Source organism: Gastrolobium bilobum, unplaced genomic scaffold, assembly GCF_033153095.1.
Source record: "Gastrolobium bilobum isolate Gb01-03AN ecotype WA unplaced genomic scaffold, APGP_CSIRO_Gbil_v1 utg41344, whole genome shotgun sequence".
NCBI lineage: Eukaryota > Viridiplantae > Streptophyta > Magnoliopsida > Fabales > Fabaceae > Gastrolobium > Gastrolobium bilobum.
Window position 1 is genome coordinate 133690 of NW_026895367.1, and position 21832 is coordinate 155521.

Consider the following 21832-nt stretch of genomic DNA (forward strand, 5'->3'; position numbering starts at 1 on the left):
TTCATTGTTCAAGGTGGGGCCATGCTCATGATCTTCCATTTAGTTTCCTTTTTCCACCGTATATATTCTCAAGAATACCTTACCATCTTTTTAAATTAGTTCACATCACTTTGGTTTTTAACTTTCCTTGCATTCTTCTTCACTTCACCTGCTTCATTCTAAAGTGTCAACCCATAACATGAATAGAAATAATGGATACAGAGAGGAAAAATCATGCTGCTATTTCCACCCAAAACAAGTAGTTGTGGGGGTATGCCCCTTGTGCTTGAATGAGAGGCTCCTCTTAGTGGCTGCAAAACAGGGTCGTCACCACAACCACCCTTCTGCCTCCAAAGCTTCACAAAGGCCTCAAAGTTCCATACATAATAGAAAGCCATCCACTTCTATTCACAAGATCTTTGCTTTTGGTTCTCTCTTCACTCGCCCAGAATCCTGGCTCTGGAAATCTCAAAACTATGAGTATGATATCTCTCCTAGTCCAGAAGGTAATAACTTAATTTTAGTTATATAGCTAGCTAATGTTAATTTTTTTTTATATTTTTTATTTATTCTTCTTCCTCAATCTATCTTATTCTTTCAATATAAATAAAAATAATTTATTTTTTCCTTTGGTTGTGATTATAATTTTTAGCATTATTAGTGGGGAATATTTTACCACTTGTAATGTTATGGTGAGATGGGAATTGCTTTCATTATTGGAGGAGAATTATCAGTGCATGTTTGTGTGTCTTCATGTGGAAGATTAGATTGTGATGATGACGAAATTAAGGTCAAAAAGCGTAGCTGCTAAGATAGGAAGGCTTTCGGTTATGTCATTCTTTTCTTCTTGGCTTGGCATGTAAGTGTCAGATGCAAACGCCAAAGAGTATTATTACATTGAAAAATTATATTGCAAGATTATGGTCTATGGATTTGGTAGGGAATTAGGGTACCTAATTAATCTGGCAAAATGTCATTCATGTTTATGAAAGGTATATATGTGATGCCATTATTGAATGTCCATAACTAATATACAGTATCATGAAAACTCTTTCCAATTACATTTATTTTAAATCCGCGTTCAATCAAATCCGTCGGCAGCACAATAGACACGCAGAAAATATTAGGTGTATATTACCTCAATTTAGTGCAAATATATAATATCACATTGACTTTATTTCTTCTTCTTCTATATATATATATATATATATACCCAAAATTCGAAGTTTCGTTAGGTACAAGAATACAACATAATTTAAAGTACAAACCTTAGAATAATATAATAAAGTATTTTCTTCTTTTCTCTACCTTTGCCAAGAATTTTACATCTTTTCCTTTTGTCTTGGTAGATACGAATTATGACAATAATATTGTGGAATGACTTTAACTTTTTTTTTGTAGACTCATTCATCTCAATCAAGTTTGAAGAAAATGGGGTGGCCTCGTGGGAAAAGAGCACAGTCTCAAAGGTGTCCCTAGAGAACTGCAACAAGATGTCATGGAACATCCGAAACAAGGACATGAGCAAGGAGACCAAGAGCGTGATAGAACATGGGAAGTCACGTGACACGTTTAGGTGGCGAAAGCGGATAGGTCACATGTTCCAGCTCATCCGGTGGAAGAAGACCGGAGGTGTGTGCCACGTTGGCAGCAAGGTAGAAGGAGTTAAGGTCAGAAAGGGTTGGGTGAGGACTCTGACAAAGAGGAAGACGACCATGGAATAAAGGAACCCCTTTAAAAGAAAAGAAAGTGACACCAAAGAAGAAGACCATTTCTGCCTTTGGTTCTCACTTTGCAGTGTGACTACTGTAAAGTTATAGAATACTATTCACATGCTAGAGTCAAAAATAGCTTTGTTACTCTTTCGAAAATGTGCTTTATATTACAAGAAAGAAAAAAGAAAAAGAAAAAGAAAAAGAAAAGGCTAGTGCTTTGCATGCTTTCAGCACTTGGGGTGATGGGGTTCTTTGTGTAATTCTATTGCTGTTTTTTCTTTTTTTTCTTTTTTTAATTTCTCCATCAATACTAGAGAGTACAGGCTGTAAAAGAGTTTGATGAAATTTCTTTGGTTTTGAGATTTATACTTAAAATAAGATGAACATTTGATAACTTTTTTCCATACTGAGGCACTGCCAAAACTCCTCATGTTAGGTACCCATAGTGGGAAACAATGAAGCATAAGGGCCCTATTGCATAATGCTACAGTACTTGTCTTATAGTTGTCTTAGTGGGAGAATGTCTTTGTTCCCAATTTTCAAAATAACACTCAATGATTGTTTTTTAAATAAGTGTTAACTAATTAAAATAAATAACTTGCAAATTATTTGTTCAAATAATCTCATCAAACATCAGTTAGTTCTTCCCACGCAAGTCATACTGCATGTGTGCTTGTCCGATTAGGCCTCTATAATATGCTTAATGGTATCCTATACAAGGCCATTTTGTCCCCAAGTGATCGATGGCATTAGGGGTAGGGACATGAATTTGCCACATCAGGACCACAGTGCAAGGGGATGGTAGAGAGAAACTTTATTCGGAGCAGACGAAAATGACAAGACATAATCGAATCTTCACCCAACTAAAATCAACAAGTGCATCAGATGAGGGGAATGGTGGAAATGTGGCACCATTTGGATCATACGAAATTATATGATCGAAATTATTTTGTATTAATTGCTTTATGACTAAGTTTAGGATATATAAAGGCCACTTGGCCCAGGCGTAGGATGAGTAGCTTTAACCTCAGTTAAGGCTTAGATACTTGCAATCGAAGAACTAATGGATTTCCTTTCAAACAAAGAAAACTGAATTTATGTCAAATTGGTGAAATAGTACAAAAAAGAAGCTTAGAAGAAGATAGGAAAGCGCATCAACAACTGATAAAAATCTATGTGCGCATTTATTTCATGTATAAAATTAAGAAATTGTACAGTGTGTCTCTCCACCAAAAAGTGGTTATATGTTAACATCCTCCATACCATTATAATTTCTCATTTAATGCTTAATCTTTTGATTATTTGTATTGTATCTCTTTATTAATTGTTGGTATATCTGTATTTGCATGTGTCTGTATATGTGCTTGAGAGACAGAGGTTGTTTCTCCATGCCAAGGCCTGCATGTGTACATGTGCTTCTCTGGTATATAACTGTGTAACGCATTGCATAAAAAAAACATTATTACTTTATGTGATGGGAACGGAGAAGAGTGGCAACAGGGGATTCCTCAAAGTTCTACTATTGATAAAGTGAACTCATCCGTGACATATGACAACATAGAGCAGCAACTATGCACCTAACTGTAGTTGCTTTGGCTACAAGCCTACAATTATAAGGGCCTTTAGTAAGCCATTTTATTTTGTTTTGTCAAACCTCACAAAAAAGGGTGAAGTTGCTATATATATGTTGCAACTTATTGGGACATAGAATTTTTTAATATTTTCAATTACTGTAATTTTTTTATATTTTAATTTCAGTTAGTTATGGTTCTATTGCTTTTAATAGTGACATGTAGTAATTGAAAATCATTAAAAGAAATATTTCAATTTATCTCTGTAATTCCTCAATCTTATTCCTTGATTCTCTCTTTAATTCCCATCTAATTCCTCCTTTCCCTGCCACCTTCCTTCCACTATTTCTCTCTTTTTACCAAATCTGCTAAAATGGTTGCTACAATATCAGAGTGTAACCCAAATATTATAAAGATCAATAATGGCAATTTAGACTCACAGACACCTGAATAGCTAGGCCTCTGTGACTGTTTACAACCTCCATTCTGTCCCTACCTACTGGTTTATCTATCTTGGTCACTTATTCCTTAATTTCTCACTTTCTTGTCAATTTCATTTCAGAGTTACATCGTAACAGCCCACGTGAAATTAAACCTCTCCTTTGTTGCCGTCTCATTGATGCCCCCTTTTTAACTTGGAGCCTGAGATTTGTTGCTTGCAATTTATTTGTTTCAGATCACATCTTATAATATTTGTTTAAAAATAATAATAAAAATATCAGAACGTGTATTTATCCTGTTTTATTATTTAAAAATTAGAGTAAATACTCTTTTTGGTCCTCAATAAATTTCACGATACCCGCTTTAGTCCTTAGCAAATAAAAAGGTCCATCGTGGTCCTTAAGAAATTCAAAATGGACCTATTTTAGTCATTTTAAGGAATATGGGTCTTTTTGAATTTGTGAGGGACCACGATTTCAACTAAATGGGTCCATTTTGAATTTTTTAAGGACTACGATAGGCCTTTTTATTTACTAGAGAATAAAGCGGACATCGTGAGATTTTCTGAGCAACAAAAAGTGTATTTACTCTAAAAATTATTAAAAAGTGTGTAAAAAGTATTATTATAGGGGCTTTGTAGTGAAACAGTGAAGTACGACTTCCATCTTTCTTATGTTTTTGATTTTACAAATATGTGTTAGTAATATTCAAATAAATAAAAGTTTACCATGTGAGATAGGAACTTGATGCCCTGACTGTTTAATAAATTCATTCTTTATTGAATTACATCATAAATTCTTTTGGCAAAAAAAAAAAGAAAAAGAATGTTGGATCGGTCCAAACATTCTAGGCCGGCCACTAGCATGAACTAAATACCTGCATCACAAAAACTCCCTCATCACATTTGGTTTCCTATCCCTGTACACACGCCGCACATCTAACTTGACTCACATCTGGGAATCTCCTTGTCTTACACATTTTACACACTACTCTTCATTGCTATTATTGTGCTGAATTTTAGGCTCATAGCTACTGTTCCATTCACATTGCCTGAGATCTGTGCGATGATTTTATTGTTAAACTCTAGTTCTTACTATTATCTCATTATATCACTATTATATTGATATATTATATCTTAAACAATAATATAAATCATTAAAAATATTATCACCCAATACCTTAGACTTTATTTGGGAGTTTGGAAGGGAAGAAAAGAAATTCAAGGGAGAGGAAGGAGAATGAAAGAAAGGAAAATGAAGGGTAATATAGTATAGTTTGTAAATAAAATATTTTTCATATATATATATATATATTTTGGAGAAATATATATTGTAATTTTAGTTCAATCTTGACACAAATATAATAATTCTATCTTGATTTTCATTTTCATTCCATAGAATATATTCTGTCACCCTTAACCTTTCTTAAAACTAGAAATATTTCGTGACAAACACGAATAAACCTAAAGAGATTCGAAGATTGAAATTCACTTCGAGTCTAAGTGCTTGCAGTCTGGTGATCGTTTTTTCTTTTCTTTTCCCCGAGCAAAAGTGGTTTATGTTTTTGGTTGTAAACGTCCATGAGATCATGATTTTAATGGGAGAAAGGTCCATAAAGTGGCAATCGGCCCAAGCAAAGAAACAAATCTCATGATTTTTATGTTTGATCATTATTGACTCGATATCAAAACTTAAATCTCTTATTAACTAGGGCTATGTTTTACGTTCTTTTAATAATTGAGAGCTTTAATTATTATGAGGATTTTTAGATTGAACGTTTAGAACATGGAATATTAAAAAAAAAAAGTTAAAGTAATTGAACCGACATTGTCAAAATTGAGATGATTGTGATAATCTTCCTAATTAAATAATGTTTTGACCTTTTGACTTTTGGTTTATAAGACGGGAAAGGTTATAGTTATTACTTTTTTTTTTTTTACTACTTGTTACTATCAAATTTTAACTGTTGATTTTTGTCAATCTAACGGTTATAATTTATTGTGTCATATTTATTAATTAATTATTAATTCTAATAAATTATAACCATTAAATTGACGAAAATCAACGGTTAAAATTTAGTAGTAATAAAAAATAAGAAGAAGAAAAAAAAGTAAGTATAACCTCTCCCTTATAAGACATATGTCCACTTATTTATGTTGTACGAGAGATGTGCCAAAATAACATTACACTATATACAAAATGCTCTTAGCCAGCCACGCATTAATTTTGATTTTTACGAATTAATTTTGATTCCAAACCGATTTAGAACTGATTAGTGAAGAAAAAAAATTAGTTCAATTCTTATGGTTCTCAAACCAATTTAGGCAAAGTGTTTCAGTTCTTGAACAGGCTTTATATAAAGTGGTTCGATTATTGAATTTTTTTAATCTAATTTAATCTTTTTTACCAATATGGCTGAATTCTTTAAGCATGCTGATAAAGGTTCGATCTTTGATCATGTGTATAAAAAAGACTTTATTGATAGAGGCAAAATTCATTTCGATGATCTTTACATCTCGAAAAAATTAATTTTCGGCTATGTGCTGAAGAATTTCTTGAGAAAATTCAAAAAAAAAAAATTGAAATTTTTGCACAGTCCTACAGAAAGGCACATTTCATTGGATCAATAAAGGAATTTTACTTTTGTATCTATAAACAGAGATAAATATTATCTCACCACACCGAATCTCACTCCTCTTGTACACAATTTCATGCATCATGTGAGAACCCTTGCCTAACACCTAATGGGATACACAAGGACAAAAATCGTTATGACTATCTCTTACATCATTTTAAAATTTTCTCCATCTTAGAGCACACCTTTTGCTTTGTGTACTGATTTTTCTTACTTCGGAATACAGCCACAAAGCTACTGTTTCCTATACTCTTCCTTTGATTCTCAGCTTCTACGTATGTTGAGCCTATGTTTATATCTGTAACTCATTAAATTATTGTTATATTGATATGATACACCCTTGAGAAAAACAGACCTAAATCTACCACACAAACTGTTCATGATTAATATCAACATTATATAAGAGGCCTTCCAAAGTAGGAACAACACACTCCCATAACTGGCTATTCAGTGCTAGATAACTTGTGGTCTATTCGTAGCACGACCTATAAATATTCTCTCTCTGAAGTTTTGCGAATTTAATTAACTTCCCAAACATCCCCTACCTGTAACTCATTTCAATTTAATTCTTACAATTACAACTCTTATATACGAGTATATATATTAATCACACTTCAGATAGAAAGAGAAGGGGGAACACAAAGCCCTTGCTAAAACAGAACTTTCCTATATTAATAATGAAATCCCAACCTCTCCTTGTCCCTGCTGATTACTATCTACGAAGGAACAATAAAATTTTCACAACGTACTTAAATTTTCAAGCTAACACAGAGATTCCATATTCTTCAGATGATGAAGGCTGTAAGGCACGAATGCGAATGTCATATTTCATATGATTCGATGCTTCGGAGCCAGGAGATGGTCTTGTCCCGTTTGATGCAAGAGAAAAAAAGGATGAAGTGTGAACATTGTAGGCGTTTCCAATATGGTTGCAACACTTACGACAAAGAAGCTTAGTTTTTCGGCGGAACAAACCCCATGAGCGCTTAGAAAAACGGGGGGTGCATTCAATTTCATCAAACTGGGTAAATCTGCTATCATCAATATTGTAGAATGATATAATACCTCGCTTTATGGATTTCCCATATTTAGAACCGATGGATGAGGTGTTCCGGTTAGACGAGGATAGGTTAAGCTCGTACCCGCAAGTACCACATCTGCCAAAACAAAAGAATTATCATGTGTAAATCTTGATCATGAAGAACCAGATAACTCTTGGATTTGAATTATGTAATGATATGAACACAATTTTGGAAACAGATCCTCTGTGAAAGACTCAAAACATCAATTATCTTTCCAATTAGTGACAGAGTTAAATTATATCAAAATTTTCTTCTTCACAAGAGTAGATCACTTAAATAATCTAAAAGAAGCCACTTAATATTCAAATGCTATTGAGATTCAAAATAAACAACCAATCCTTTTCCAAGAAAACCATCTTAGTGTGTTACCCTTCAACATATGGGTCTAACCTGCATAGTGTTGTTATACAAAGCTAAAGGTTATGGTCCAGATATACTATTTCAATTTCAGAGGGTCTAGAAACATCATACTGATAGCAACAACCACAACAGGAGAAACAAAATCTAACGAAACTTTACACAGTTATAAGTTGAACCAAAACATGTCATGGATTGGATGGAATATCCAAGAAGAATCAAATTAGTAACTGTTTTTTCAGTTATACAAACACCAAAGAAAGGCATGACGGGTATTTATTCGAAAACAAGCAAATTCATATTGAAATTCTAATATGGAAAAAAGGAATTTTGTGACAAACCCAGCAGGCCCAATACCAAACCGAAGCCGAATCTAAGAGAGAAGAGAGAGAGAGAACCTGTAGCGGACATCCCTTTGAGAAGAACATGAATAGGAGGAGCAAGTTCGATTATAGTGAACATCTCCGTTGTTAAACACCGAATTATCCATGTTGAGAATTGAGATTATATTTTCCGATGAATATAATCACTGCCGAACAAGTAAAGGCCACACATTAATTACAGGAAAAACGAAAGTAACTGCAACCTTGGTAGTTAACGTTGTTGCGGGAACGTGTCCAGCGTACGACGACTTTGACTCACCCCAAACGATGCCGCATTGTTGGTGTTACAAGCGAATGTTTTAGACGACATTTTTACAATACACTACTTACCTAGTCTACTCACTCTACTGTCTTTTTTTTTTTTTTTTGGTACCTACATATATTTTCAACTTTCAACGTCATATAATTTTTTTGTGTGTGTCAATTATAATTAATTAGTCTCATGAATCATTATTACAATAATTTAAGAAAACAATAACGTCGGGTGAAGAAAATTATATCTATTACGTCAAATAAAAATCTAAGAATCTTTTATGTTCAGCCGGTTCTTCACCGACACAAAGGCAATAAGAAATTCTCAAGTATGCCAGTTTGGGTGACGCGTGTAAACGAAGTAGGTTCCAAGTGCCAACGAGGAAAAAGAAGAAGGTACCAAAAACCAAAATGAAGAGGCGTGGACAAATGAAATTTTGCTTGCCCTTCCTGTTACGGTTTATTATTTTCCAAGAGAATAGTGTATGTGATTTTAAAGAATGTAAAATTATATTATTTTAAGGTGTGTATGACAATATTTTCAGAATTAATTCTTTTTTAATTTCTGTTCCCGGGAACAGAAATGGATAGGAAACTCGTTGGTAAAATTGATTTTTTTGTTCCCGGGATAAACCGGTTTAATTTTTGTGCTGGGGAATAGAAAAAAGAATCAAAATTTTTTTGCTTTTTTATTCTCAAGCACAAAATGAGAAACATGTATCTCTCAATCACTCTCCACCTATACCATCATCACCACCATCACAATCATCCCGACATGACTGCCGCCACCATCGTACCACTAGTGCCGTCGTCACCACCCCTTACTACTACGATGCCACCGCCACCATTTCCACCACCTTCACCCATCACTACCACCATGCCACTGTCACCACCACCACAACTACCACCGCCGCCACCGTCACCATCACCACTACCACCATCATCGCAACCACCACCACCCTCGTCACTGCCACCACTATCACCACCACGACGCCACAACTACTATCACCATCACTGTCACCAACCACCACTACCATTGCCTAGCCACTACCGTCACCACCACTGCCGTGGCCGCCGCCACCACCATCGTCACAACCATTATCACCACCACCACCATGGCCACCATTACACCACCCCCGCCACTACCATCACCTCGCCATCGCCACCACTACCATCACCACCACCGCCACCGTCACCGCCACCGTCACTGCCACCACCACCTCACAACCACCACCACCATGCCACCCGCCGCCACCACCACCACAACCACACCATATGGAAATGAAAGAGATGATATGAAATTTTTTTATATTTAATAGGAATTATTTTTTATTATATTATTTGTTATGTTATCAAACACAATTCTCATTCTGAGAATAAAAATAGAATAGGTTATGAAACACATTTTTTTTTCAGAAACTGTTCCAAGGCACAAAAATAGAAAATAATTGTTTCTTTTCAAAAACAGTGCTAGGGAATAGAATGATTGTCATGCACACCCTTAGTGACAGAAAGAGATAAATTATGAGGAGAGAGAATGGACAAAAAAAAGTGTGGGTCTCATTTTTTTGTGAGAGTGAAATGATACAAGTTGGGTCATTTAAAACGAGAAACATTTTTCCATTTTCTAAATTATTGAAATGTTTAAATAGTGGGAAGTTATTTGAATTTCAACTCTTAGGCCATAATTATTAGTGAAGCCTATCTAGTGTTAGTGGACAGTTATTTTTAAGGTTGTCTTGTATTATTTATTTAGAACCCGTTTGGATTAGTTTCAAAAAAAATGCTTTTCATGTCTTGTTATTTTAAAAGTGCTTTTTACTATAGCTTTTAGATTTTTAAAAAAATATTTGGCTTTTGACTTCTACTTTTTTTATAAGCTAAAAGTTTTAGCTTACAAAAAAAATAGGTTTTTGACTTTTTTTTACGACTTCTGCTTTTTTTAAAATCAGGTATCCAAACATACTTTTTCTGAGAAGTGCTTTTTTCGTAAAAAAAAAAAGTAACTTTTGGAGGGGAAAAAGCTCATCCAAATGAGCTCTTAAACTTTGAAGTATTTGAATAAAGATCATCATAAGAGATGAATTATTTGTGTGCACTTGTTTGTGTACTTGAGACAGGGTTCCCTCAATTGAACTCAAATCCCTATTTTCGTCCAAAATATGTGTATGTAACAACTTGGTATCAAAGCCAACCAGGTATGGAGAAACGATTGGAAAAACTAGAAGATGCAGTTCAGAGGCACTCCCGTTAAATTGAAGGAGATGTTCACCAAACCCTCCAGACAGTTAGAACTCTTGTACCAACCACCAAACTCTTCCATTTTCATTGCTCTCATTTCATTCATGATGCTTCCACACCCAAACATTTCTCTTTTTCTAGCTATATCCACCAAACAAGCAACTCCCTTAACACTACCATTATTATTAAAATTTGAATATGGTCAAAGTGTCTTAATAAAACAAAACCCCTCAACCAAGACACCAAATTTTTGGTTTAGACGATATCCAATGAGAAATTCACTTCTAAAATTCTTTGAGAAGAGGAAAGAAAGAGTTGTGACTAGAGGATATTTTCCAATCAACAACAATGATGAGGCGAAAATGGATATTCAAGATGATTCAATTGCTTGATCTTAATCTTATTCTTGAGGACCAGAGTAATTTTTAGAGGGAGGGAATGATATAGGTTTATTATTTTTATTATTTTCAAATTGTTGGGTTGTTTAAGTAGTAGATAGTTATTTGAATTTCAACTTTCCTAAAGGATAGGCCATAGCTATTAGTGAAGCATATCTAGTGTTAGTGGATAGTTATTTTTAAGGTTGTCTTCTATTATCTATTTAAAACTTGAAGTAGTTGAACTCAAATCCCCTATTTTCTTCCAAAATTGATGTATATAACAACTTTTTATAAGAACCTTGGGATAATTTTAGGGTAGCTCAAAGAGTGACAGTTCCCAATGCTTTATAAACCCCACATTTGTTTCCCATACAATCAATGTGGGGACTTCAAGTCCATACCTTGCAAATAAGTCCTAACATTCGACCACGCTCTGTAGCCCTGCGCCCACGTGGACTAGTCTTTTACTAACCCCGGGCAAACACTGCAATGCTAGCATCACCTCCCGCGCCGCTCGATTGCAATCGGGAGACATAGTGAAAAACTCTGATATTATTTGATAAGAACCTTGAGATGCACCACCCCAAAAGCTAGCTCAAAGGGTGGAGTGCCCAAAGCCTTATAAATCTTAAATTTGTTGCCCACAAAATCAATGTAAGACTTCAAGTCCCACACCTTGCAAATGGGTCCTAACATTAAATGTTAAGATCTAATTACAAGGTATATGACTTGAGTCCCACATTGGTTATATGGATGCTAATGTGGGATTTAAATGGACTTTGAGTTCTCTTACCTCTTGGGCTAGCTTTTGAGATGAAGTTCTCCCAAGGTCCATATCATTTGGTGTCAGAGCCTGTCAACCATGTCTCCCAGTTGCAATAGAGAGGCGCGGCCTGGTGACGCTGAAATTGTAGTGTTCACCCATGGCTAGTAAAAGACTAGTGCAAAGCCAAGCCCATATGGGCGCCGAGACTGCGGAATGTGATGGAATGTTAAGATCTAATTGCAATGTATGGAACTTGAGTCTCACATTAATTATATGGATCAGTAATGTAAAATTTATATGAATTTTGAATTCTCCTACTTCTTGCACTATCTTTTAAGTTGAGATTCTCCCCGGATTCGTATCAGTTGCCCTCAACGTCTTCTCATCTTTCAATAAAACAATAATCAAAAGTTTATGTGCCATAAATTATAGTGATATTTATATGACAATTTTAAATCATTTTTTGCACAATCAAATGTCCTTTTAGATGCAGCCTCACTTATTAATCACGTAAATGCGGAGATTAAACTGTTATCATCGGTGGAATATTTACATTACGTATAATCATGATGAAAATCGAAGAAGCAATGCCTTTGTTTCCCCAGGTCTATTGAATCAATAACCATGAAAGAGTTATTTAACAGGTATCTTCTTTACTCGTAATTCCTTTTAGCATGAGAGAGAGAGAGCTGTTTTCTTTTTTGTGCAGTTTACACCTACGAAGCACCGATATTCTGAATTTTTTTTCCAACGTATCCGATACGCATATCGGAAACATATTGTATCGTGTCGACGAATTAATAGTTGTATCAAGAACGTATCGGGAACGTATCAAAAACGCCGTGTCGGAATCTGTGCTTGATAGCTTTACACCATGAAAAGGAGTCATTTTCTTGCGAGTCGCTAATGAAAACTGAGGATAGAGGTTTTAACGTTGTCTCAGTGTCAGTTTTTATAGAGAGACGATAGAGGTTTTATTAATGCTGAGTTATATTATGACGGGTAAACAAAGCAAATTTTAAGTATTAATGCAGATTTTATTTGCTCATGACCCGGGTGATGTATCTATCTATTGAGATAACTTGCAATTATGCAGAGAGATGATGGAGCTGTTTACGAGGAACTCAATGCACTGATCACATAGATGAACAAAATAAGTTTTAATTTCTTAAAGTACAAACAAAGGGGGTTAGTATCTAATCTTCCTCCTCATCGGTAACAAATTTACCAGTTCCAGGATTCAAAGCAGCAATGAAGAAGAAAGCAACATTGAACAACACTAGCGGTTCAATTTCATTAATTGGCACCCCAGTCTCAATGTTGAGCTGGGCTAGAGCTCCCTTCCCAGTAATAATTTCTCCAATCAAAGAGAAAGCGAAACCCAGTTGAGCCAATCTTCCCACAAAGAGCTCGTTGGATTTGGTAAATCCAAATAAAGGACCTAGTAATGCACAAAAGAAAGCAACCCAAAATGTTCATCAGAATTCTAACTGCTTATGTTTAAAGCAACTTTGTCATATTCAGACAAGTCAATTTAGTTATAATAATAATGGACCTCAATTTTGAAAGTTAGAAATGAGAAATTGAGGATTCAGAAAGCTTACCTCCTTCCCTGAGACCAAGAGCACCTCTGACGCCTTTGCCTGGAGGAATAACAGGTCCAGTAGCAGGTTCATCATCGTCAACAAATTTACCACGGTCACCTAGAGCTCCAATGGCTCCAAGCAAGGTGAAAAGGATGAAAAAAAGGAGAAGAGGCTCAGCTTCATAAATTGGAATTCCAGTTTCCAAATTAAATTGTGATAGAATTCCTTTGCCAGTAATTCCTTCACCCAACAACGATGCCTGCAAATGCAGCAACCTATGGCATAAATTTATCTACCCTTTTTGGCAATTACTTGAAAGGAATAATTCTAAATCCTCATAACTAGTTTTCTGATAATTTTCTTAATAAATAAACGAAGAGAAAACTACATATTTTTTGATATATTAGATTAGATGCATTCATTTTTTTTATATTTAATATTTTTATTAAATATTAAGAAGATTAATAAAAAAATTATATTTTGAAAAGATAAGAAAACATGTGGCAAGGAAGTGATAGATAAAAGAAAGGAAATTTTTACTCACCGCAAAACCGAGCATGGCAGCACGACCCACAAAGAGCTCGTTCTGCTTGGTAAAACCAAATCCTCCAGAAGTGCCAAAGATGCCATCTTCAACCTTTGGCTTTGGCTTCTCAACCTGAATTAATCTCGTGAAACCAAATTCAGTGTGCTGGAAAATGCAAACTCTAGATTAGACAGAAGTTTAATTAAAGAAAAAGAACCTTCTTTGGAGGGGCTTTGGTCTTTGATTTGAAGAGAGCCAGAGTTGTGAATGTACGGGATGAAAAAACCAAAGAATTTGAAGGAAGTGGGTTGAATGAGATATGAGAGAACCTAGGCCTTAATCTTTGACTCTGTAGTTGGAGCAAAGGGTCTTTCTTCAAATCCACGGAATAGCTACTTGAAACACTAGACATGAGCAACATGGTTTGAGCCATTGCTTCAGTAGGAAAACCTTGTTACTTCACTATGTTCTGAGTGGTTTCCAAGATATTATGAAGAGTTTACCAAAATATAGTAGAATGGGAATACAATCTTTAACAGAGGTGTGGATGTCATGTAAGAGTTAATGACAGGCAACTAGAGTGCCCACGTCAACTTTTTCCATATGTGGTGTGTTGTGATAATGTTTTGATTTGAGGCATTACAAACATAATTTTTGGGGCCTCTACTTTTCTTTTTCTGCCTCAAACTTTAATAGACTCACTCGAGTAAATTTCTTTCTCTTTGTAATTTGTTTTACCCGTTGAGTTTAAAATCTAAATGAAGCTGAAATTTTTTCTTATTGCATCCGACTCCGAGTGTTAGTACTTAGTACAATTGAAAAGCGATGGTAGCTAAGAACAAGGGACATGTGTCTACGACCCATTGGAACTCTGACACAGGTCTTATTCGGTGCACAATTTTAGAATATCCACTGCATTAGGTCGACGTGGCAAATCAGGATTTGTCAACCCGAGATTTCTTTGTCTACTCCTCCCTAGCAACTGGGGGGTAATAATGTAATATTACATTTAAAAATGAGTTTATATTTGAAATACGTTATAATTTAGGACAAAAATTATTTTAAATAAAATAAAATTATGTTATTTTAAGTGAAAAATAGACATAAAATAATATTTTTTTTTAAAATTTAAATTAAAAAAATTATCTACTTTCTCTCTTATAATTTTTATTTTTTATATCTATCCCTCTTTTAAAATGACATAACTTATGTCCTTTACAAGAAAAAACATCAAATCTGTCTTTTTGACCCTTATAACCCTTTATTAATAATTAATTACCAATTTGACCTTGATTATAAACTATTTCAAAAATTTAACCTCCTCAAAAAACATAACATCAATTTGCCCATGTTTGACCGTTGACCACCAAGCCTACCCCGGTACACCCCTCGCTACCCGGGTATTTTTTGAAAAATTTTGCCTACCCGGGTAGGTAGGGGTGTACCCGGGTAGTGTTCTTCGAATCTGAGAATTTGCTTGCATTATTTACCCGGGTATGGAGGGGTGTACCCCGGTAAATGTCGACGGTAGGGTTTTTTAACAAGCCAGCAGCCCCATTTGGAAAACCCACAAAGTGGTACCCGAGTAGAGCTGCTGGAAGTTCCTTGTGTTGCGCGATTGAGGACGAAATCTTGCTCAAATTCTTCGTGGTTGTGATCATTAGTTCGTGCATTATGAGTCTCTGCCTTTTACCGATTGAAATCCATCCAAGGTAAAAAAAAATTTCTTTCTGGATGTTTCCTGTTCTGATTTCATCCAATATGTTTGTCCCTTATTGCGTTTTTGTAGTTTGCATGGTTATGTAATTTGATTTTGACCGATTAATTTTTGAAAAAAAGTGGCCCTAACCCTAACCCTAACCTGTATATATCTGATTTCTGATTTTGGTTATTTTTTCAGTTTAATAGTGTGACGCAATGACCTCTAGACGCGTTTCAAAGCTGCCAGTGACCCATTCCGAGAGAAGAACCAAGAGTCGTCACGATGGAGGGTCATCCTCTCAGCCCCAGGCTGCTTCGAGTCAGGCTCCGGACTTGACGTTCGGATATCTGTTTGAGGATGACATACTTGCACACGAGAGGTTCGTGAAGTATTTCATGAGCCGGAAGATCTGCGAGCCGAAATCACTGAATTCGGCCTTCTTCAACTTGGAGCGGTTCGACATTGTGCCGCTTCTTGAGGAGACACATTTAGTTGACCTGGCGGAGATGCGGTGCCCATACTCGGAGGTTATGGTAAGAGCCTTCTACCAGAACCTTGGGTACTCGCAAGGCGAGCTGACTTCCCGTGTCTGCGAGATTGATATCATCATGACTGCTCCTATCTGGACGAAGCTACTGGGGTTTGATTTTGATGGTGTCACAGGAGCAGCACTATATGATGGAGACAACCATAACATATTTGGTGATTATGACCGGGAGGCCATTGTTACAGAGACTAGGAGGGCAGACGCTGAGCCCGGACATTTTGCTCATTATCTTGTGAGCAACTTGTCGGTGTCTGCTCGCATTCTTCATTACGTGCCCAGTGTAATTTTCATCGTTTTTTCCTTCAAATCGGACACCGTTCGGACCTTCAAAATGCCTTCCATTGTAGTAAATAACTATAGAAACCATGTTTGAACTTGAACTCATCTTTCATACGAAAATTAGGTCTAGGTTTTGGGTTTAGAGCTTGGTTCGGATTTTTGAGCACAAAATGGGATTGTGGATGTGTAATCTTAATGTCCTACAAAGATTAACGTTGAGAAATTGATGACATGAAATATATTTGTGTTGTTTCAGTCGAGAGAGCTCAAGGGACAGAGATTTGGGGGGCAAAAATCCTAAATCTCGCAACAATAGCCGAAACCCATTAATATTGGGGTTTCTGGACGACATTTACCCGGGTACACCCCTCCATACCCGGGTAAATAATGCAAGCAAATTCCCAGATTCGAAGAACACTACCCGGGTACACCCCTACCTACCCGGGTAGGCAAAATTTTTCAAAAAATACCCGGGCAGCGAGGGGTGTACCCGGGTAGGCTTGGTGGTCAACGGTCAAACATGGACAGATTGGTGTTATGTTTTTTGAAGAGGTTAAGTTTTTGAAATAGTTTATAATCAAAGTCGAATTGGTAATTAATTATTAATAAAGGGTTATAAGGGTCAAAAAGCCCATCAAATCTATTTATTTATTTTAAATTTTAATTAATAACAGTTACGATATATTTTAAAATAAATAACAACGAGTACATAATTATTTTATCCTTAAAAAAAATCTGAAAAATAAAGCATTAAAATTTTACACTTTTTCTTCGTTACTTGTAACATATGTTTTTTTAAATGAACCATACAGACTGACTGTCCTCGCTTTTTCTTTGAGAAATTATTAAATAAACTTGAAGTTAAAAAGTAAAAAAAAAAATGTGTATAATTAAATATCAGCTATATAAATTATTATTATTATTGATTTTTAATTAAATTTATTATGTTAACAGCTATAACTTATTTATAAGAATGTACGGCTTCAAATCATGATCAATAAAAGAAATTCCTGTAATTTTGTCCCAATATTGTTTTTTGGGTCAAGGTTCTCGCTCTCACCGGCGGTGGAGTTTGGGAGGCATTGGGGTGGATTCTAACTTCCTTCAAATTTATATAAATTTTTATATTAGACCTCATTCAAACTTTAAAAAATAAAATTAACATAAGTTTATTCCCTAAAATTCAATGATTCTTCATATACTAAGAAAGGACAGGTTATATTTACAAACTTTTCTGTTTACAACTTATTACAAACTACACTATATTTTGCCGGGAGAACACTCGTTTCACTATGTTTGTAAAAAAATTTAAAAAAGTTTGTAAATGAATCCTTCCCCATTAAGAAAATTTAAAAAAACAATTCTTTAAATTTGGTATATGGATTTTACTTACTTCACCTCTCACAAAATTTTATCGCTCAGTCTTTGTGTGCGCGACGTACTCCCGATCTCACTTTACTTTTACTAATGAAGCAAGGTAAAAATGTTAAATAAAAATAAAGCAACGTAAAAGGTTGACAGAAAAACTGTGCAGTATTAGCAAAATAAAAATAAAAATTGGGAGAACAAAGGATGTTAAAAATATACAATTTGAAGCTTATATTTTTTAGCTTTTTATTATTAAATAAAGTTTTACGTTGATCTCATTAAAAAATTAAATTTATTTTTGATAAGTCGGGTTAACGCGTTATTTCACTTACACTTAATAATAGAAAATATTACAAACATACATTTAAGCTTTTCTCTTTTGAAGAATATATGTTGCTCTCGTCGTATAAATGTTTCGCTTGTATGAGTTTGATCTTTTTTTTTTTTTTTGATAACATTAGGGGGCGAAGCCCCAAACAAAAACAAACAAACAACCAGAAACAAAAAATAACTATCCAGGGTCTATATCCCTACAAGAGGAGATTTCCTGAAGATCGTGATCAAATAACTTAGCAAGGTGAAATGACATAACTCTATGACTCCAGAATCCAGTATCTTTGTGAAGAGCAGACTTGGCTAACCAATCAGCACAGGAATTAGCTTCTCTTGGAATATGAGAAAGCGTTACCTCCCAATCCTGACCGATGAGTGCTTATATCTTAGCCACTATACGAGGCTGACAAGCTGCATTGCAATCAGCAAGCAAAGAGAATACTTCAGAAGCATCTCCTTCTAGTTCCACCTTCTTAAATCCCAGTTGCCAAACCAATTCCAGACCTTTTAGAGTTCCCCAAAGCTCCGCCATTAAAGGAGTGCAAGCACCAATATGATACTCAAAGCCTCCCAACCAAGAGCCATCACCAGATCTGATAATCCCACCACAAGCAGCCACCTCAGTATTCCTTTCAACTGCCCCATCAATATTAATCTTCACCCAATTTAACCTTGGAGGTTTCCATAAACTCATACGAGTTGGATGAATGCTAGTAGTAGCCATAGCCTTCCTACCCATACAGTTACGAACTTCCTCTATATACATAGCAATTATGTGCGTTCCATGGGTTGGATGCTTGAAGTTAGTATCAGGGACACTTTTGTTCCTCCATCCCCAAATGAACCAACAAGAGATAAAAAAGACATCACGCCAATCATCTGAATTACTTTGATTCCAAGCTTTTAAGATATTATTTTCAACCCAATCTCTAAGATCCAAGCTGTAGAATAAGCTTTGCCGATTAGCTGAAACCAGAGAATTCCAAACACTTCTAGCATGCTTACAATCTCTTAGAACATGGAGGTTTGTTTCCAACTCACCAGGACATATTTTACAATGACCAGATTCCCCACTCCATCTAGATGTGCGGTCTTTAGTAAGAAGGCGGCCATGCATTATGATCCACATACAAGATTTAACACGTTGAGGCCCATGCCATTTCCATATGGTAGTCCAAGAATTTTTCAATGGCATGAGAGGGAAACCAAGCATGTTATAATACGCGGTTTTAACTAAAGAGCAGCCAACCTTTTGATTTCTCCAAATAATGCGGTCATTTCCATCCGATGCACTAGGAATGAGAGCAACTTGGATCCTTGCAACAGCTTGATCATTGAGATATTGACGAATATAGGGAAAGTTCCATTGACCAGTATTGCTGTTCACGAAGGCACTAACAGGGAGATTCAACTCCAAACCAGTTGGAGTACGAGTAGCCAGAGAGGCAAGACACTCAGTTAAACCCACCCAATTGTCTGTCCAAAATAATGCATCATTACCGTCTCCAATCTCCCATTGCATTGCTTGAAGAAAAGATGGCCAAACACTACACAGATTTTTCCAGAAGTATGAGTCATATGCTTTATGATTTACTTCCCTCCGAAGATCCAAACCTCTCTTATATTTACTTGTTACAACTCGAACCCACAACGAATCGGGCGAAGTAAGTATCGTCCATGCAAGCTTGTGAAAGAAAGCCATATTTTGGACACGAAGGTTAATCACCCCTAAGCCACCCATGCTCTTAGGCTTGCAAATATTATCCCATGCAACCAGATGAGATCTCCTTTGACCATTTTTATCACCCCAAATAAAGGCACGTTGCAACTTCTCTATTTCATTACAAATGGCTACAGGAAGCAGACTGTGTTGCATTTGAAATATAGTTGCTGAAATAACGGAGTTGGAAAGTGTAATTCGACCGGCAAAAGATAAGACCTGGTTACTCCAACCAGATAACTTGTGCCTAATTCTTGCAACAACATCAGCATAATGGTCTTTGGTTACTCGACCATGTTTCATCATGGACCCAAGATATCTCCCTATATTGTGAGTTTGCTTGAAGCCACACACATTTGTGATATCATCTGCAATGTGAGCATCTGTATTTTTCGAGAAAAAAATACTAGATTTCGGAATACTAACCTTTAGGCCAGACATTGAACTAAAAGTCTCCAAGCAATCCACTATAACTTTGATTTGATCTAGAGAAGCTTCTGCAAACAACATCAAATCATCAGCAAACATCAGATGGGCTATCTTAGGACCTTTTGATCCCACGGAGATTGGCTTCCATCTCTTATTGTCAACCGCATCTTGAATGAGATGAGACAATTTTTCCATGGCTAGAACAAAAATGTAGGGAGATAAAGGATCACCCTGACGAACTCCTCTTGAAGGAAGGAAGTCACCTGCAATGGCTCCATTCCAAAGCACTGAGACCTTATCAGAGTTGATACAATTCATGATAATATTTGTGAACCAGTGTGGGATTTGAATTTCATCCAAAATTTTACGAACAAACTCCCAATTTAACATATCATAAGCCTTTTCCAAGTCGATTTTAATTGCCATGAAACATTTTCTTCCTCTCATTCTACGCATTGAATGGATCAGCTCTTGGGTGATGATGATGTTGTCCTGGATATGTCGTTTAGGAACAAAACTAGCTTGGAAGGGAGACACCATCTCTTCCATTAGGGGCTTCATTCTGTTAACCAGAATTTTACTGAGGATTTTATAAATGACATTGCACAAAGAGATTGGTCTGAGCTGCTTAGCACTTTCAGGTCTCTTTACTTTTGGAATGAGGACCAGAAGAGTCGAGTTCACAAGGTGAATCAGATTGGGATTCTGAAACATCATGTTAACATCCTTAATAACATTAGTCTTAATAAGACTCCAATTCTTATGAAAAAAGGCAGCTGGAAAACCATCTTCCCCTGGAGCTTTTGACCCATTGATACTAAAAACAGCTTTTGAAATTTCGTCATCCGAAAGATTACGAGTCAGATTAGATAGCAGATCATCGTGCAGAAGGGGCCAAGTAGTCTTTGATTTCACCCAATCACAATTAAGGACTTCCTCACTAAACAAGTTGCTATAGAAATATGTTACCAATTGGTGAAGTTGTCTAGCTTCCTTCACCCAAATCCCATCAGAATTTTTTAACTCAAGAATCATATTCGAACTTCTTCGAGTAGCTGTTTTAATGTGATAGAATTTGGTGTTTCTATCCCCATCATTTATCCATTTCACCCTGGCTTTTACGCCAGCATCAGTAAAGGTAGTCTTCCAACTTGCATTAGCACAGGCTCGGTCCAGCCTCTTAAAAACACGATCAAGATGAAGAACTTTCGGACCCTTCCATGTAAACCAATGCTCTAACTCCGACAAGATCCAGCAGCTTGGAATTATGAAGAACATTTGCAAAATTGGAACATCTGTTTAAGTTAACTCACAACCACCTTTCTTATATCCCGATTTGCTATTTCATTAAAATCCCCAGCCACCAACCACGGCCCATTACAATGGAGACTAATGTTTAGCAGATCATCCCATAGCTCCTTTCTATTTTCTTCCCTAGGACTCGCATAAAATGCCGTGCAAGAAAAAGAAGGAGCATGAAAATTCTGAACTTTAAAATGAACATTTTCTCTAAATATCTTCCTGGTGAACTCTGTCCACCT

The 21832-nt window shown here is 35.9% G+C and overlaps 3 protein-coding genes across 3 annotated transcripts; 1 reads left to right on the forward strand and 2 right to left on the reverse strand.

Moving 5' to 3' along the window:
* On the forward strand, positions 1 to 2101 carry LOC133307448 (uncharacterized). Its single transcript, XM_061507960.1, has 2 exons — positions 1 to 485; positions 1381 to 2101. Exons 1-2 carry the CDS (start codon positions 179 to 181, stop codon positions 1701 to 1703), a joined length of 630 nt encoding a protein of 209 aa, XP_061363944.1. The 5' UTR covers positions 1 to 178; the 3' UTR covers positions 1704 to 2101.
* A 4655-nt stretch (positions 2102 to 6756) lies between these two features.
* LOC133307466 (uncharacterized protein At4g08330, chloroplastic-like) lies at positions 6757 to 8391 on the reverse strand. The gene is made up of 2 exons (XM_061507978.1): positions 8178 to 8391; positions 6757 to 7497 (listed from the first exon to the last, which is right to left on the reverse strand). Exons 1-2 carry the CDS (start codon positions 8267 to 8269, stop codon positions 7098 to 7100), a joined length of 492 nt encoding a protein of 163 aa, XP_061363962.1. The 5' UTR covers positions 8270 to 8391; the 3' UTR covers positions 6757 to 7097.
* Positions 8392 to 12913: 4522 nt separating this feature from the next.
* Positions 12914 to 14428, reverse strand: LOC133307369 (photosystem II 22 kDa protein, chloroplastic). The gene is made up of 4 exons (XM_061507874.1): positions 14131 to 14428; positions 13932 to 14045; positions 13406 to 13646; positions 12914 to 13242 (listed from the first exon to the last, which is right to left on the reverse strand). The coding sequence occupies exons 1-4, from the start codon at positions 14344 to 14346 to the stop codon at positions 12998 to 13000; spliced, it is 816 nt and encodes a 271-aa protein (XP_061363858.1). The 5' UTR covers positions 14347 to 14428; the 3' UTR covers positions 12914 to 12997.
* Positions 14429 to 21832: the final 7404 nt, after the last annotated feature.